Source organism: Sarcophilus harrisii, chromosome 3 (genome assembly GCF_902635505.1).
Source record: "Sarcophilus harrisii chromosome 3, mSarHar1.11, whole genome shotgun sequence".
In the NCBI taxonomy this organism is placed as follows: domain Eukaryota; kingdom Metazoa; phylum Chordata; class Mammalia; order Dasyuromorphia; family Dasyuridae; genus Sarcophilus; species Sarcophilus harrisii.
In genome coordinates, this window is record NC_045428.1 from 478,379,636 (window position 1) to 478,398,313 (window position 18,678).

At 35.1% G+C, this 18,678-nt stretch overlaps 1 protein-coding gene across 2 annotated transcripts in view; it reads right to left on the minus strand.

Moving 5' to 3' along the window:
* Positions 1-11,005: 11,005 nt before the first annotated feature.
* The window catches only part of PDGFD (platelet derived growth factor D), a 296,873-nt gene continuing 289,200 nt past the window's right edge, over positions 11,006-18,678 (minus strand). For both annotated transcript variants that reach the window (XM_003764293.4, XM_003764292.4), the window contains exon 7: positions 11,006-11,621. In XM_003764293.4, the coding sequence (XP_003764341.1) occupies positions 11,496-11,621 (126 nt within the window). In that variant the 3' untranslated portion in view covers positions 11,006-11,495. The remainder of the gene's footprint in view (positions 11,622-18,678) is intronic.

Below are 18,678 nucleotides of genomic sequence, written 5' to 3' on the forward strand. Positions count from 1 at the left end.
TAATTACCTGATAGAAATCTCTATCTGAATATCCCACAGTTGTATCAAATTCAACATGTCTCAAATTGAGCTATCTTTTCCTCTAATCCACCCATTCTCCTAAACTCAAGTATAAGATTGGAATTGATTAAATCAATCAATTAGTCACCCCCATACTGACTTAGCAGCACGAGTTGGGAAATGACAAGACCTAGAAATCTCTGTTGAATCAATTAATAAATACAAGAAATTTAAACTAGGTGCCAATGGAAATCTGTTCAGATTGACTGAGGAACTTACTGGGTCATGCTCAATGGGTTTTTATAAAACAAGCAAGGCAGTTTGGAATAAAGAATTTTAGCATCTGATAGGTTAATATTGGAAGTCTCCAAATGGAGACTTGATCCTCAAAATCCTTTCTTTGTGGGCTTTTCTGGGGAGAAGAAAAGAGAAAAACTCTGGTATAAGCTTCATCCCAATCTCTTCTCACACTCCTTTAAGCAGAAGGTGAGAACTTTGGAGGATGAGAAGATTTTGTACTTTCCATCAATAACCCAGTACTTGTATTATGCTGGGCATAGCTGTTACACTGTTTGTATTTGGAACCAAAGACAAATTAAGCATACTGAGAAACAGCAGCTTTCAGAATCCATAAGGTGCCCAATAGGCAAACTCTAAGAGTATCTTAAGTACTCTGACAAAAGACTTTCCAGGAATTGAGTTGTCCCTTTGCCACATGTAGTTTCTAAAATTGAACCCTCTTTTTCCACAGATTCTGTATGTTCTTATAATGGAGTGTCATAAACTTAAGAAGGAGGGATACTTTGTGCCAACTGTTCTTGCTATATTATCATAGAATACACCTGTTAAAAACCAATTAAGCCTGATCATCTAATTTAATTAATAACAATAATTTGATTATTATTAATTAATAATTATTATATAATCACATTATTTTATTTATTATTCATTCATTGTTTTATTGTTCATTGTTAATTTATCAGTATATTATTAATTAATAATAAATATATTTATAATATTAGTTAATAATAATTTAATAATAACAATTTAATTGGTTAGTCAACCAATAATCATAGGGGAATGACATAATTGGTATTAATGAGCATTAAAAGACCTCTGTTCCTTCAGGATCCCCTAAAATACAGTCCAGCAATACCATCTCATGCATTAACCATATTCATAGTTCTTCACCTATCTGGAAAAGGAAGGAGACATTTCCTCACCTCTTCAGGAATAAGCACATTTTAATTACAGAGTGTTTGGTTTTGTTTTTATAGTTGCTTCTGTAGTTATTGTTGTACTCATTCTATATATGTAATTTTCCTGGTTCTCCTTATTTTAACTTCTCTAGAGGTAGTTTTGCAGTACTGGGTTCTCTGTTACTGGGGTCTGCGTCTGAGGTTCCAGTCTCATTCCTGAGATTAAAGTGATAGTGATGTAGTATTTCTCTCTCCAGAGTCTGACTCCAGGATCATGGGCCACCCCAATTCACAATTTCTTCCCTGGTTATTTTGTCAAATATTTTCTTTGTGTTGGAAAACTGACCCACATTCATTTTTCTTTTGGGTTTACATCTCTCTACCCATTCATTTGTTTCTTTTCTCTCTCTCTCCCTCATTTGTTCTTCATCTCACTGATCATTTAAGGTATATTTCCTTAAAGATTCTGTCTGCAACTGCTGTCTTCTTTTTTCACAGAAGAATTTTTTGGCATTTCACTCAATCCCATCTCAATCTGTATTTCCAGCCTGACTTCTCTCCAAAGTTTCAGACCGATATCTTCAGCAGCTTATAGGACCTCTCCAACCCTTTTCCCCACTGACACTTCAAATTCAGCATGTGTACAACAAAGTATTTTCTCTTAGAAACATTGTTATGCATGGAGGTTAGGTTTTTATAATACTCACTAAGCTATACTTCAGGTAAATTTAGGTTCATAGGCTTTTTTGGAATAAACTGGGAATAAATTTTCATTGTTATATGGTTTCTTTGAGAAAATGAATTTTAAACCATTAGCTTAAAAAAAAAATTAAAGTTTTGGAATAAAGCCTATCCAATAGCTGCACCATTTCTACACTGACCTGTGTTGTAGTTATCTTCCTATAATGCATGCACCTTTTCCTACAGGGAGCTTTGTTATTATCTTTGTACAGCAGTATGTACTGAATAGTGTTATAGATGGATTGATGACTTTGGCATCCTATGACTTCTCATATGAAATAAAATCTTCCCAGCTTGGCCATTTAAAACACTTTAAAAATCACATTCCAGTCTACCTTTCCTGGCTTATTGTCCTTACTGTGCTCAGTATACTCTTATCTTCCTGCCAGTTTGGTTTCCAAATTTGGCATTCTATCTCTTGCCTCATATATATGTGTGTATATATATATATATATATATATATATATATATATATATATATATATTATATAGGTGTATATGCATATATATGTGCATATTTCACACACACACAAAGGCAATATATATGTATGAATGTGTGTATATGTGTAGTCAAACACTGTATCACTTAACCCCTCTCAGCCTCAGTTTCGGCATCTGTGAAATGGGAATAATAATAACACTTACTTCTTCCTCCCAAGGTTGTTGTAAGGATCTATGCATACCTTAAAATGCAATATAAATGCTAGCTATTGTTATTATTTCCACTTTTTAGAATCACTAGAGTCCTAGAAGGCTTACCTCCAATAAGAAACCTTTCCTGGTCCCTCCAGTTAGTGGTTTCAATTATCCTATATATACTTACCTGACTAAATACATGTTATATCAATCCAAGTCCAAAGGAGAAGGGCAGGAAATATTTTCCATTTTGTTTTTATGTCCTTAGCACTTAGCACAATACTTTGCACAGAGTAGGTAATTAATAAATGCTTGTTGGATTTAATTATAATATGCTTTTGTCACTTCAGTAACAAAATAAAAGTAGGGCCACATAATGAACAGAGTAGTGGACTTAGAGAATCAGGAACTTCTGGATTGAGCACTGACTTTGACATATATTTGGTACATGATTATAGATGTCACTTAAAATTATTTCTTCATTTGTTCACTTATGAGTAGCTACCATGAACACTGTACATTATGTGAGGCACTGGGAGACCTAAATTATATACATGCATGTCATAGACCTGTAAAATTTTGATAATTCAAGTCCATGGAACACTTTATCAGAAGGCAAGATACCATATACAACATTATTAGTGTAACACTGGGGCCACTCACCATTTAACAGTGCCTTGTCTCATTCACTAGTAAGAACCATAATATATATTATTAAGTAAATGCTCATTCAAATTGCCATTTTAGGGAATGGGGCTATCTTAGTAATAGCTTCTAGAACTTCTCATTGGGTTTTTGGCAACTGTGATGACATATCTTTGGTTTTGTCCCTTATCAGAGGGATCTCAGATTCTCTTTGTTGGGGGATGTTAGTTACGAATTTAATTAGGATTTAATTTAATTTATTTGGGATGCTTCCACCCACAAGGAAAAATGATATCCTATAAAGAAAAGGAGAAAGTACCTATAAATACTATTTGTAGTGGCAGTGGCTGATTGTTGTCCATCAACTAGGAAATGCCAAATTATTATGGTATATAAATTTGATGGACTACTTTTATGCTACAAGAATTGATGAAAGGGAAGGTTTCAGAGAAACCTGGGAAGACTCCTATAATCTGAATCACAGTGAAGTGAGCAAGATCAAGAGAACAATTTATATAGCAGCAGGCAATTTTGGAAAACTTAAGAACTCTGATCAATGCAATCACCAATCATTATTCCAGAGGGCAAGGGATAAGTATGCTACTTAACTCTGATGGAAAGGTGATAGACTAATGGTATAAAATGAGATATACAATTTTTGGACAGGCTGTGGGAATTTGCTTGATTTGTCTATGTATGTTTGTTAAAGGGTTTAGTTTTTCTTTCATATTTGTCTTCAATATGAGAGGGAGAAGTGTGTAATAGTGAGAAAATAGATTTTTAAATTAAAATTGAAATTTAATTCAATTTTAATTGAACTTAATTGAAAAAAAAATTTCAAAAGAAAGTGTAACTTTTCTGTCCCAGCTGCTTTTAAATTGAAGCTATTCACCAAAACTTACTGCATTCAACTCTTTAATCATAATATTAGAATTGAATTGAACCAAATACATGAAAGCAACCAGAGGAGTCTCTCAGTCCATGAAGATTTTTGTCTGTAGAAAATATGAAATGCCTTCTTTCCACAGGAAACTGGGAAATGTTATTCCCCAGGACTTTACTGGTAGGTGTCTATATCTAAGATTTTCCCATTTATTGTATAATCTCAGAAAGGGCCAATGTCCAACTAGTAAAGATAATTCAGGAATTTGGGGACCTTGTCTCTTTGTCTTGGCAGATTAGGTTTGACTCAACTGGACAATTTAATTCCTTCCTTATTCCCTGATCTGGACAATCTGTCTGTCTCTAGCCATGGTTTCAAAAGAGCTCTTCACATATTCTCTTTCTCTTGGACCTGGCTTATGCCCAAAAGGTAAAATTTTATCTCTGGAAAATGCCTGTCTCTTCCCTATCCACCTTTACCAAAGTTCTGTTGCTTTTATTTTTACATTACCTAAACCTTCCTATCCTACTTACATGATTTCTGGCCTTAGACATATATTTAGTTGGTTCTTTGTTCATAGTTCATATCTAAGAGGTTGTTCAGGCCAAATGTATAGTGGGTGCAATTGTTATCTGAGATCTGAGTCATTATTTATTGGGACAATTTAAAAAATTCATTTCTGTACTTTTATATTCCCTAAGATTATAAGTCTAAGATTCATTTACTTTGTACTGGGTCCAGTCTAATGTGAATGGTAGTGTCATTTTGGAGGCTCTTTTGAGGAATTGACATAAAAGCTCAAGGGATACTTAAAATTAAAAATTGGGCCTTATTTCAAAACAATCAACAAAGCAGAGAGGAGACCATATGGGAAGGAAAAGAAAACAAAATTGGAGAGAGAAAGAAAAGTTGCAGCAAAGATGGCAGACACAACTGTGTATGACCCCAAAAAAGAGGTTGTTGAAGGATTCTGTCCATGTATATTTTTACAAAGTAAGAAGATACATTAACCTTGGGGTTGTTTGAAAATCTGAATCCAAAACAGAATTATGTTCATTTGGCTCCTGAGCACACATATACACACACAAATGGCAACTCTTAAGAGTAATTGCAAAATCTAGGAGTGAAGATTTTTTTGGCTTATGATTTTGCTGCACCTGGTACATTAACCTTTATTATGGAATTAGCTCTACTTTCTTCTAACTAAATCTGGTGTAGAGTTATTAGATAATGGCATCTAGGAATGAGATTTGAGAAATGCCAAGGTACAAGTTAATTAACAAAAATGCAAGAGAAATAAACTTAGCAGGAAAGGCAGAATCCCAAATTAAGCGGTTGCTTTTCAATTATTTGCAGCAGAATATTTTGTTCTGGAGGATTTCTGTGGGTAATATCACTTGTGTTGAAGTGTTTGAAAGGAGATGTCATATTTAACTTAAAACACAACAGCTTTGCAGTGAATGTCAATAAAACCCGTAAATTATGAATATTCTGTCTTCCAGCATGTTTGATGAGGGCTGTCAATAAGCAAAATTGTATCTCCTAGGATTATAGTCCTGAATACTAATTTGAAGCTTTTCATTTCATGTTGCACTAAGAGGACCCTAGGAGAATAGGAGCAAATTGGACATCTGTTGAGTGAGCATTCTAGGATTAAAATTGGGCCAATATACCATTTCAGAAAATAGGCAGTAAAAAATTCTTTAGTACATTTATAATTTAATATTGTTGATGTCTTGGCTTCAATGATTTTTTTAAAAATATGAAAGCAACTCAAAAAATTCAGAAAATGCTATTTGTAGCAATCATATACACACCCAAACACACCTTAATTAGACTGTTGATGTTTCTGATGATTAATTTAATCTCTAAGAGAATATATCCATGACCTACCTAGACAGCACTCTGGCCTGGGTTTAAATTCCAAATTATGATACTGAAGAAGTCACTTATACCTTTTATGTAGACCTCCACTTCCTTATGTGCAATATGAGATGAGGCTGGATTAAATCCTTGGTCCTTGAGCCAAAATTTATTAAAATAGCTAGAGTGCAGGCCTTGATTTATATTTGGAATTTGAAGACCTATATTCAAGTCCTGACCTGAAACCTATTAGTTGCAAGATTATGGTTGTTATTTAACTCTCTGTTGGCCATTATAGGTGTTATTGTTTGTCCTTTGTTCTTTTCTTTTTCTTTTTTCTTCTTTTTTTTTTTTGCCTCAGTCAATTGGGGTTAAGGGACTTGCCTAGAGTCACACAGCTAAGTATTGTGTCTGAGGCTACATTTGAACTCAGGAGCTCCTGACTTCAGGGCTGGTGCTTTATCCACTGCACTACCTAGCTGCCCCTGTCCTTTGTTCTTGAAAACAACAATGCTATCAGGAAGGTGATACCATGACATGCAAGTAACTTGGATTAGAGAGAGGGAGGATTGTAAAAAGTCACCAGTCTCATTTTCTCCTCTTGAAGCACCAGAGGCCAGTGGCCAGATGTAGATCAGGATGAGTCTGAATGTTGTGGGAGACCTTGATTTTTTTAAGCCAAGGTCTTTTAAGAGGTCTCATGTTGATTGAAGCAATCTATTCAGTGATAAGACTAGGTCATCAAAAATCCCCTTAACCAGAGGTGAAAGAGAGTTTCTTGATGTAGTAATAACTCTAGAAGGCAGAACCAAAATGGCAAAGAAAAGCCAGGAAGTTGCCTAAGTTCTCTCTACTTTCCCTCACAAATGGCATTAAATAAATCAAGCTTCTAAATAGATCTGGAGTAACAGAATCCACAAAAAGATGGAGGGAACCTAGAAGGCCTTCAGGAAGGAACTGTCTCACTTGAGTAAAAAGTGAGTGCAAATAGCATCAGGGTCTTGATCACAGTACAGATCAGCAAATACAGCCCTTTAATCCTGCTTCAGCAGGCTAGCTGTGATACCTCTAACTTCATCAACTGTCTAGGAATGTATGTTGCAGATGAACATGAAATATTGGAGGGATTTTACACACTGGGAATTCCTCACAAAAATAAAATCCCAGGTCTGAATTAAAAAAAAAAAAAAAAAAAAAAAAAAACATCCTAAAACCAAATAAAAAGAGAACTTACATTCAAATTTCACTTTTCTTGTTCACTTTCTTTCTATGTGATGTTGAACCAATTATTTAACCTCTTTGGGTCTCAGTTTTGCTCTTTGAAAAATAAGAAGTTTGGACCAAACGGTCTTTTAAATTACTCTGCCTCAATGAATTTATTTAAAAACATAACATATGAGACCAAAACAAGTCATTTAGCGTATGCAGATAGAATTCAGTCTCAGTCTCAGCAACCTGATGGCACACCATGCTGTCTGTACAGCAGATTCAGTGATGGAAACTGTGAGTTATCAGAATCAGTCCATTTAAGATTGCAGCACCATAAATTTATTGCGGAAGGGACTTTAGAAACCATTTATTCCAAGTTCCTTATTTTATGTACAAGGAACTGCCAGAGCCGTTACATGACTCAACCAGAGTCATACAACTAGTAAGCACTTGAAAAAAAATTGAACCCGTATCTTCCTAACTTCAAGTCTAATGCTCTGTTTTTCATCCCTCATTTTTGAAGAAGACTTATAACATCTCAGGGGTGAGGTTCTGACACCAAATTTAAGTGGGGCAGAGTTTTGCAAAGTTGTTACCCTCCCCCCCACTCTCTCTTCCAGAGTCATCAAAATCCAGTATCAGGATAAAAGTCAAGATAACTGGTGATGGCCTGGGATGCAGTGGAGGACCTTGGTGTTTTTGATGTCTAACCAAGCTCTAAGAATTTCATAATTCCTATTTCAATCATCTTTGTGGCTGTTGGGACAAATTATTCTCATCTGCTTATTCCTGGGTGAAGTCTTCACATGCCTGGGGGTAGACATTCCCCTAACTCACAAATTTTAGGCTTGCATGTTACTCTCAAACAGTTCAGTCTATGTGCTGAGAGTGTTACCAGGGAATAGCTTCTGTGCATTTTTTGCAACTGTGCATATTACAACTTCTTGGAGCCACAGGGTGAAGATGGGCACCAAAACGGGATGAAAAGCCCTGAAAAGTGTTCAGCAAGCCATCACTCCAGAGGTGCTAATTCTCTCTGAATAGTTCATGTACCCCACTCACTGGTAGTAAATCAGGTGCCAGATTGCCAATGCCCCAAGTTTAAAATTCTAGAGGCTGGGTACCCAACTTGAGCAGAGAAGCATTTCAGAGAAGGGGTTTAATCACAGCAAGGGCAATGCTGACCCAGTGAGGTTCTAGCAGAGTTGCTTTCAGGTACAAGGAAGGATAGTGAAACTTTTTTTTTTTTTTTTTTTTGGCGAGAGATACAAGATAAAAAGGTGTTGCTTCAAAACAAGTTGCTTGGCAACTATCTCATTTTCCCTTATGGCATGTTTAACAGGCAATTGATCATGTGGAAATGCATGGTCTGGCTAGCAATTTGTAGTTTTCTGCATTTTGAAATGAAGTTCTGTGAAATCACACTATCGTGTCTATATGCTACTTAATTTCACACAGCTGGGTACAGTTGTGAAAAATAAATTTGGAGTTTGCACAGCTTTTAAAAATTATATTTGTACACAGAATAATCATTGCACATTTTCTTTCAAAAGCAATATTTATTTTCCAGGAAGATGAGACATTAGGTTTTGATACATAAAATGAAGTGCTGTTGTTTGGAGGTGCGGGTAGCTATAACACATAAAAATTGCACTTAGGAAAGTGTTTTGCCCTACAAACATCCATTGAATAAAGAATGAAATCCCATATAAATAAGTCATATGAAAATCTGGATTTATTAACATTTGGGGGAATGAAATTTATGATGTTGGACTTTTCATTCCTATAATAGCTAGGATTTACATTTTCTTTAATATTTGCCAAGCACTTTAAATATAAGGAGGCCCAAAATTCTTAATAATATAAGTGACACTAAAATTTTGGGGACATCCTGGACATCTTCACTTTATCATGATGTTGATTCAGGCAGGATTCAAGCTCAGGCCTTCCTGATTTCAAATCCAGTGTTCTATGCATTACAATGACAATAAACAAGTTTAATCAACTATTTTAGAGGAATGCAATAGAAAAAAAAAAAGATAACTGGGGAAAATATCAACAAAATATCCAGGAACAAATAAAAACTCTCTCAAAATAACTCAGGCAGTGAATGTCTTCTTGAATGTTTGGCTATTGTCAAAAAACTTGGATATGACCTATACTGGAACCCATCTTGGGTTTTTACAGCATCAAAAATTAGGTAGCGAACTCAACTGTTCTTATTTTTTAGTCATGTTGGGTGTTGTCTTAAACTCATATGATGTAAAGAAATTGGAATAGTTTTCAAAAGGATCATGGCAATCCACAATTGACTAAGTTTATGGTTCCTCCTTATTAATATGCATACCATTTTCAATTTGGGAATTTTTCAACACTTGAAATTGCCCTTACCAAACCATTTCTGTGCTCTGAGATTGAGGAAGTGACAAATGGGAAGTTTCAGATCATTTCTCTTACAGAAAAAAACAAAAACAAAACCAGAACGAAAAACACATGGAAACTTAAGGCATATTAAAGATCATCAAAATTAGGTGTTGACTTTCTGCTAGCCCAAAAAAATACTCACCATTCTTCCTACCATGGATCCCTGTCTCAACCTATTTGGAATAGCTGAACATTTTCTTCTGCTGTTAACAAATGTGAACCTAGCACCATAGAAAAATCTGGCAGTCCTGTTATCTTCTAAAACAGGAAGAAAAATGAAGCTCACTCTAACCAGCCCTAAGAAAACTAATAACAAAAAAGAGGCTTAGCACTGGCAATTTTGATGTCAGTGCTGCTCTATGAAGAGGCTGGTTCATAGAATGGTGAATCATTTTCTTCCCCTCTAGTAAGTCTCTTCTTAAATAGACAATTGGGAGCCAGAAAGGAAAAAAAAAATGACTATAAATAATAATAATAAACAAACAAAAACAGTTGGATTTTCATGTGAAAGAGCAGAGCTGAACTGGCATTAACACAATATTTACTTCACTGCTCCTAGGACTTCCTCAATAAAGTTACAGAGTTATAGAAAGTCCCTAACTTTGTTTGATTCCAAAAGAGAAATGCATCATGTTGGTAGGTATGAGATTAGGGATGTTACAACTATAAAATGTTTCTTGTTATTAAAACACAAGAGCTTTAAAGTTATAAATATTTTGTGATTGCTTGCCAGTTTCAGCCCATGCCCAGAATATTGTTATAAATCCACTTCTATATATCTAAGAGACAAGAACACAAAAGCTGTGCACATAAAAATGAATTGATGCAGTTAGAGAGAGCTTGAACCTACTATTAAGCCTAGATCCTCAGCCATTAAATGTTCTAGCCCATTTTCAGTTATGTTAACACTCAAAAGCTCCCTTCTTTCTGGTTTTTTAACAGCCAACATCTTATAGGAAATAACATCTGGAAGAATGACTGAGAGTTTACAAGCTTATCCTGGAAAGGCATTTTTGGTTTTTTAGAAAAGAATTTAGAGCACTTTCATATACTCTGAATAAGCATGAGTAGCTTTCCTTCAGAGTTCAGGTTCTTAAGGTGCATCTTTTATTTGCAACATTAGAAACATCCCTTTCTGAACATCATTTTTCAGAGACAGATGCTGCTAAATAAATTAACATGCCTCAGCAAAATGCAAATGAATAGATATTCCAATGGTAGGAATATATATTTCTGCAAACTATATATTCTGGTACAATTGGAGGGATGGATTACTATTGCTTATCCTATAGAAAGCCTAATGTATCTTAAAAGAATTAACAATTCAACATTTGAAGCTTTCCTTACAACCACATTTTTTTATGTTTATATTCTTAACTTTGAAGTATATGTAAGAAAAGTCATGTTTTTTTCAAAAGTTTGATATTTCAAAGATTCAAAACTGTTTTACACAAATAGACAAAATTGGCTTCTCTACAGACAACTTTTATGGCATTTCACAATTCACTGGCTTCTTCAAAGGGCTTCATAAGAATAAGACATAAATCCAGATGTAGAATCTAGTTACAGCTGCTTATATAAATTGGAGAAACCATTCAATCTACCTATTTACATGTAGATAGATAGACACAGATACATTATGTGTATTTATGTTGACCTTATCTCAGATAGCACTACTAAACTTAGTCCTAAATGTTTGGATACAGAAGTCTATAATACACATATCTAGCTGCCGTGGCACTAGCAAAGCTATGCTGAAATTCAGCCATCAGTTTTACTCATTGCAATGCAGGCTAGTAGCAAAGTTCTGGTGTCTATAGGAGAAGGTTCTCTTACAGCACCCTCTTTAAAATGAAAAGGTCTTTCACTCTTAAAAAGAGCATGTCCATTGATTTTTATCGAGGTGGTCGTGAACTACATATACAATCACAGCGCTCATGATGATCCAGTTGAATATCAATCAGAGCCATGTTCTTAGTTTTTCCCTTTCTCTTGAAATGACTAGGTTCAATTTTCAGCACCTAAAAAATAGAAGGATACTTTCTGTTAGAATATCTTTTGAGGTTGACTTCAATCATCATTTCTTTCATTAATGATATATTTGATCCAGTGAAGAGATCTTTGTTAATAGCTTAACACATGGTGGCTAGCATAGGTCAAAAAAGGATATAGGAAGAAAACAGAAAACATAGACTAAATATTTTCTATCAGCAGCTGTTTATTTTGAATTCTAAAGAACAAGATGTCCCACCTAGTTTATGGTGATAACCTGATAACTCATCATCATATTATTTACCTCAACTTTGGATATTCAATAACTTCCCAACTCTATTAGCCTCCTTTCCCCATTCAGAGGAAAGCAATAAACTCTTCCCAGAGCTCTCCCTTATGGAAACCTGGACCTGGGCTCTCTAGCTAACTCTCCATTTTCTATCTGTAACTTTACTTGGTTTGAACTACAGAACATTATGTGCCTGAGCCAGATACCCCTTAGTATTTTCTCCTTCCTACTTTCTAGCTTCTTTTTGTGTGTTGTCTTCTCACATTAGATTATAACTCCTTGAAGGAAAAGACTGTCTTTCTTTTTCATTATTGTATCCTCAGTACTTATCACAGTGCCTAGTAAATAGTAAACCTTTAATAAATGCTTAGTATTGAATTAAATCAGCAGATAGGATATTAATTAATTTTCAGTAAAGGAAAAAAAAGTGACCAATTTTATAAATATAATTTATATTTAGAATGCCAAGGTAAAATTATTTTCTTGAAGCAATAATGCCATATGTTTTATGCTTTGCAAAGTGCTTCACATGTATTATCTCATTTGTTATTCATAAAAATCCTGTGAAGGAGGAGCTATTATTAAGCTAAGAAAGGTTTAGTGACTCACTCAGTTAGTAGGTAACAGAAGTAAAATTTGAACTCAGCAATTCACAGCAAAGGTTCAGGCTTTTCCTTTATAACATACTGTTTAACCAAAACATCATCTTACTTCAACAATTATCATCTTACTTCAAAGAAGTTTAGATAGAATCTTAATTTCTTTAATAATTATTCTTTTATGTTGCAGATACTGGACAGGTTTCAAATTGAGGAACCATGTCTACATATAAATATAATTGTGGAATCGTTTTTTGTTTTCCTCAAATGTACTTATTTCTATATATCTTTCATAAGTTTTGCTCTTTTTCTCTTTTTGACCATAAATCCCTTGAGGGTAGAGAAGTGTCTTGTATTGGAAAAATAACTGAATTTGAAGGTAGCCAGTGGGGGATCCAAAACTAGCTATGTGTGACCTTGTCTCTTTCTAAAACTTAATACCTATACTACTTATAATAGTGGTTATGGGGAAAACAGTACATAAATGTGAGTTATTATTATTGATAATAACTGATAATTGAGGTAATGGCTCAATATATAGATAGAGCACTCAATTTGGAGTCAGAAGTCCCAAGTTCAAATCAAGCTTCATACAATTCCTAGGTATGTGACTCTGAATAAGTCACTTAACCTCTGAAAACCTGACAAGGAAATGGCAAACCCCTCTAATAGTTTTGCCAACAATTTCCCTATTAGGGTTATAAAGGACTGGACATGACTAAAATGACTCCACAACAACAAAAATCAAAATTAGTACTATTTTTCTTACTCTCTCTTAAGAGTTCTAAATACAATGTAAGCCACATGGTGGTTTAATTTTGTCTTTAATCAAGGCCAATCAAGGATGTGATATATAGCAAAAATCATTAGAATTAAGTCCAAAGAACTGGGTTTGAGTTCATGGTTCTGTGATGGATCAGTTATGTGATCTCAGGTGAGTCACATCATTCTTTGTGTCTCATGTTCCTCCTCTAAAATGGCAACACTTACATTCTCTACTTTACAGAATGCTTGTAAATAATTTTCTCTGTAGCTGAAGCTACAATTTGTCATCTGAAATTCAGCTATGATTGTGAATTACTGATGTCTAGAAGAGCGTATAGCATCTCTACCATGCATTATTCTCAGTCATGAGCATCATCTTCACAATAACAATCATAAATCATCTATCTCTCATTTTGTCTTAATATATATGATCAATATATCCACACTTTATCTAGTGACATTGGCATTTGAACACAAAATTTATAAAATTAATTACAAAACAAGCATTTGTTAAATACCTCCTATGTCTCAGACACTGTGCTAAGTATTAAAGATACAAAGAAATGGAAATACTCATCCTCTATCATAGTTTAAAACAATAAAAACAAATACAGTTAGCTAAATAAATATGATAGCATTTAGGAAATGAAATGAAGCACTTAATCAAATTATGGGCAGCAGCCAAAAATGACCTTTTTTTTTTTCTTCAAGGGTCCACTATCTCCTTAGATCACTGCATATATCATAGCAAAACATGATATATATATTTTTTAGTATAGGTGGTTTAGAGGAAAAAAATGGACTAAGATCTCATTGCTGGAAATTCATAATTCTTACTCATATTGATCTTCCATGTCCTTCCCTGAATTTGTCACAACCAGAATTTGGCACATATCAGGGTACAAATTTGAAAACCAAGTGAATATAGTATAATGGAGTTCTGGACCCAGAGTCAAGAATATGAGTTCAATGCCTACTGTAACTTAATTATGATATTCTCATGGCCAATTAACTTAACCTTCTAAAGCCTTATAAATTAAGTTACATATGTATGGAGTTACAGGATACATAAGTGGATAAAATCAGAGATGGTATCCTGGCTTATGTTTTATGCCTATCAATCTGTCTACCCAACCACACTGTAAGCTCCTTGATGGCGGGAATGGTGTCTTATATTCTTATTTCTTCTGAAGCCCAACATAGGCCTGGGAACACAGCAGGTGTGCAATAAATATTCATTATTGTGGAGCTCAGCAGTGCTGGCAGTGATGTCAATCATTCAGGGATTTGTAAGGAAGGACAAAGAGACACAAATGGTAGCCTTTCCTCTTCTTTTGACCCCTCTTATCCTAGCCATTCTCACTGTCTCCCATACTCAGCTTTTATCTGGGAAAGTAAGTTGGTTATGGGTTATCTGGCCATCTTTGAAGGGAAGATACCAGAAAATGGGTTACAGCAGTTCAAGGAAGTTTATCTTTAGATGCCATCAAACACAGCTGGCTGCTCTGCTAATCAAAGACCCAGATGTCATTTGGTGAAAATCAATAGATTTTAATCAGACAGAAAATATCTCATATCCTTGGGGGTGAGGAGAGTTAGCAGGGAGAAAACAAAATAGAACACTCAAAAACAGATGATAGAGACAAATAGATTGTCTGGAACAGTTTTTCCCACTCAGAAATAGTGATGTAACATGAAAAGTATTTAAATAAAAAGTATTTAAAAGGAAACTCTTTCCTTCCTCCCACATTCCCTGTCCTATACTTACCTTTGATTTATTCTATCCTGTCTCAAGCTTGGTTGGCATTCATAATAAAATTAATAGTAAGAAAGTAAAGCAAATACTTGTCATACCTTTTGTGGCTATCCATATTGCTCCACTTCATAAAAAAATATGAAAGCTTGCCTGTGATTTCTTGGGTCAGTCTCCTTGGTAAAATGTCATGGAACACTGGACCCCTACCACTCTGTTAAGGATTTCTCAAAAAATGAATTAGGCTTTTTGGTCAAAGACACTCAGCATATTTTCAAGTCTTTCAAAGAAAAAAATCTGTTCCAGTAGAAACTATTTAAAAGAGACCATATCAAAGGCTGACAATTTCAAATGATTGGCATCCACAAAAGCAGAGTCCTGTCGAATAGCTTTCTCATTTGATGGCAAACAAAAGTGCCTGCTGTGGGATGAGAGCAGAGATCTGGGCAGTATTTACGCTAACTGGCCTCCCAACTGCTTGGGGATTTTCCCTGTGTTTTATATTAAGAAACATGAGCAGGGTATATATGCGCTTTGCTGATAACAAGAAAGAAATGAATTGGCAGACACTTTCCCAGACAAGACAGGAAAACCATGTTTGAACAAAGTGGAAATTGGACTGCTCTCCTGGCTGATCACAGCACTGATGTTCAAAGCTTTCAGGTGATGTAATTGTCTCAGGTTCAGGTACACAGGACCAAATGGAAGAAGAAAGAAGCAAAGCTGATTTGAGGTAGCACTGAAAACTAAAAAGAGAATGAGAGGCTTTTATCTAGGCAAGCAAACAGGCTGGTTACAGGTTATCTGGCCACCTTGAAAGGATGACATTGGAGAATTGGTTGTAATAGCACAAGGAGGCCTGTCTGTGGGTGCTACAAACATAGATTCCCTGCAGCTGGTTCATGAGTCATGGGCCCAGAGAAAATTTGGAAAAAAATGAAAAGACTTAAATCTGACAGAAAATGCATCTTATGGGATTAGAGATTGGGAGAGAATCAGGAATTTTTGGTTCACTGGGATAAGCCTGAAAATTCTGATTTTCTTAAATGCCCTTTCAACATTCCTAAGGCCAAAGAATGCTTTGTGTGGACAATTATTTAAAAAGAGGCAGGGCCAAGGAGTTTCCAGGGGTACTGAATTTGGGAAGGTAGCATGACCCAGTACAAAAAGTACCACATCAAGAGTGAGAAGACTTGAATTTGAATCCTGCCTTTTGCTTCTTACTGCCTTTATGATCCTTTGAGAAAAGAAGGAAAGAAACATTTAAGAGACTATCATGTACCAGGTACTGGGTTTAAGTGCTTTATAAATATCTCATTTGATCCTTAGACCTTAGTAAGGAGGTATTGCTATTATTCACATTTTACAGCTAAGGAAACTGAGGCAGATAGCTGAGCCTAAGACAGACTTGTCCAGGGTCACACAGCTAGTGAATGATTGGGCCAAATTTGGGCCTGGACCTTTTTGAGTTCAGTTTTATTCTTTAACTATTGTGCCACCTGACTGCCTTTTGGGTAAGTATTTTCACCTTTGTGGACATCACTTTCCCTAACTGTAAAATGAGAATTGAATTAGATTATATCTCTTTATTAAAAGAAACTATGAAATCAATGACTGTGATCAGTTGACTCCTAAAGTCCCTTTGAGCTAAAAATGAACTTATGATCCTATCTCTCTGGAGGTCTTCAAGCAAAGGCTGATGATCACTTCTAAAGACTGTAGTAGAAGGTATTCTTAAGCACAGGTTGGACAAGATGATTCTAAAAATTCTCTGATGCTAAGGAGAGGATGATGGAGGCAGGTGTGACATTCTAGGTCCCAAGATGCACAATCAGAGATGCTCAGTTTTGCATTTGCAAATTACTACATTGTGAAGTATATTTAACTACAGTTACTCGCTTCATTGCCAATAAACCACTGAATGAATTATTGCCATTATGCTATTACACTAATAAAACAATACCATGCGTAAGAGCGATCTGCTGAGTTGGGTTCTTGTTTATTGAAGATATAAAAAAGGTTGTTATGGCCTTGTAACAGTTCTCAAATTAATGGCTGACACAAGAACATAAGTGCATATTTCAGAACAAACACATTGTGTAAACCTGGGTCATTAAGACTTTATTTAAGATTCTGACCAACTTCTGAGGCAGATGGTACATATTATATGTCATTTCCCCCCTTCAAAATAAGAGAAGCTCCTCCTTCAATTTTTTTTTTGTCTTTTTCCTGTCCCTTTCCTCCAATACCTCTAGTGCTTTTGAAAAATGTGCACAGAAGAAGCTTTCATCATGACCAAGCCTGATAAATGAAATAACACATGAAAAGTAAATCATATTATTATATTTCACTTCATTATTGTTGACCTTACAGGATTAGAAAACAGAAATCTTATCATATGACATAGCTCTCAAAAAAGAGGAATCCATGAGTGGATGACTCAACAAGTTTCAAGATCATATTATGCTCATAATGTTATTTTTAGAGGAGGTGGAAAAAGAAGGGAGAGAAATAACTAATTTTTATTAAGAGTCTTCAATTTTTCATATTGTTTTACATATAGGCCTCAATTGAGGCTCACAATCCTGGGATGTAGTTACTATAGGCATTAATATTGTTATTTTGTATAAAAGGAGACTAAAGCTCAAAGACTTTGATAATAATAATAATAGCAAGCATTGATATTGTGTCTCTTATGTGCTGGACATTTTACTTTAGAAATATTATCTGAGATTAAGTTTGAACTTAGTTTTTCTTGACTTGGTTCAGCAAGCTCAGCACTACTACAAGTTAAGGTTAAGAGACATTTTCCATGAGTCTTACAGCTAGAAAGTATTAGAAACAGAATGTAAACTCAGATTTCCTGTCCACAACTCCAACACTCTATCCATTCAAGAAGAGTATTCCAACCTACAAAGTTGCCCAATGTTTTCAAAACGAACGTTGGTATGTATGGAAATTTACTTCCACTGGGAATTTTTACTCCATTCTTTAGGGAGTCAACTGCTCACATAATGCAGTAGCTTTGTGAATGCTAACATATCACTCTTAATGGTGAATGCCTGTTGAATATGGTAAATTGCATTGCATAGAACCTGAGGAAATGTCCAAGGACCATCCTTATCATCAGGAGGTGGTCACTGGGGCTGACATATCTGTGAAACATTAATGGGAATTCCTAGATGATAGTCCCTATGCGGTGATTCTGGCAGGAAAGGGAAACCTCAGTGTGTGTCCTGAACTAAGAAGTGATGAGCATTTTCAAATACTAATTTTAGAGTGGCTCTATTCACTTGGTGAAGTTTCTCTTTTGAGGCTAAAAAGAAGAGAGAAGTGAAAAGTAGTTTGAATTGAAGGAACAGGCTTAGATGAAAAAATAATATCTGTGACTTAAATTTCTATAATGCTTTAAAATTCATGAAGGATTTTTACATCCATAGTCACACTTGAGCCACACAATAAACCTGTGAGGTGGGAAAGGCATTATTCCCATTTTATAAATGAGGGAACTAGCAAATTTCCAGACAGAGTTGGAATAGTAATCAACCCTAAAGTGTCCATTATGATGTTGAATCTGCATGGCATTTCAACAGTGGAAGGTATTATCCAAACACCAAATAGTAATTATTTCTCATAACATTTCAGTATGTTAAGGTTTGCAAGAAAGAGCTGAGGATTGA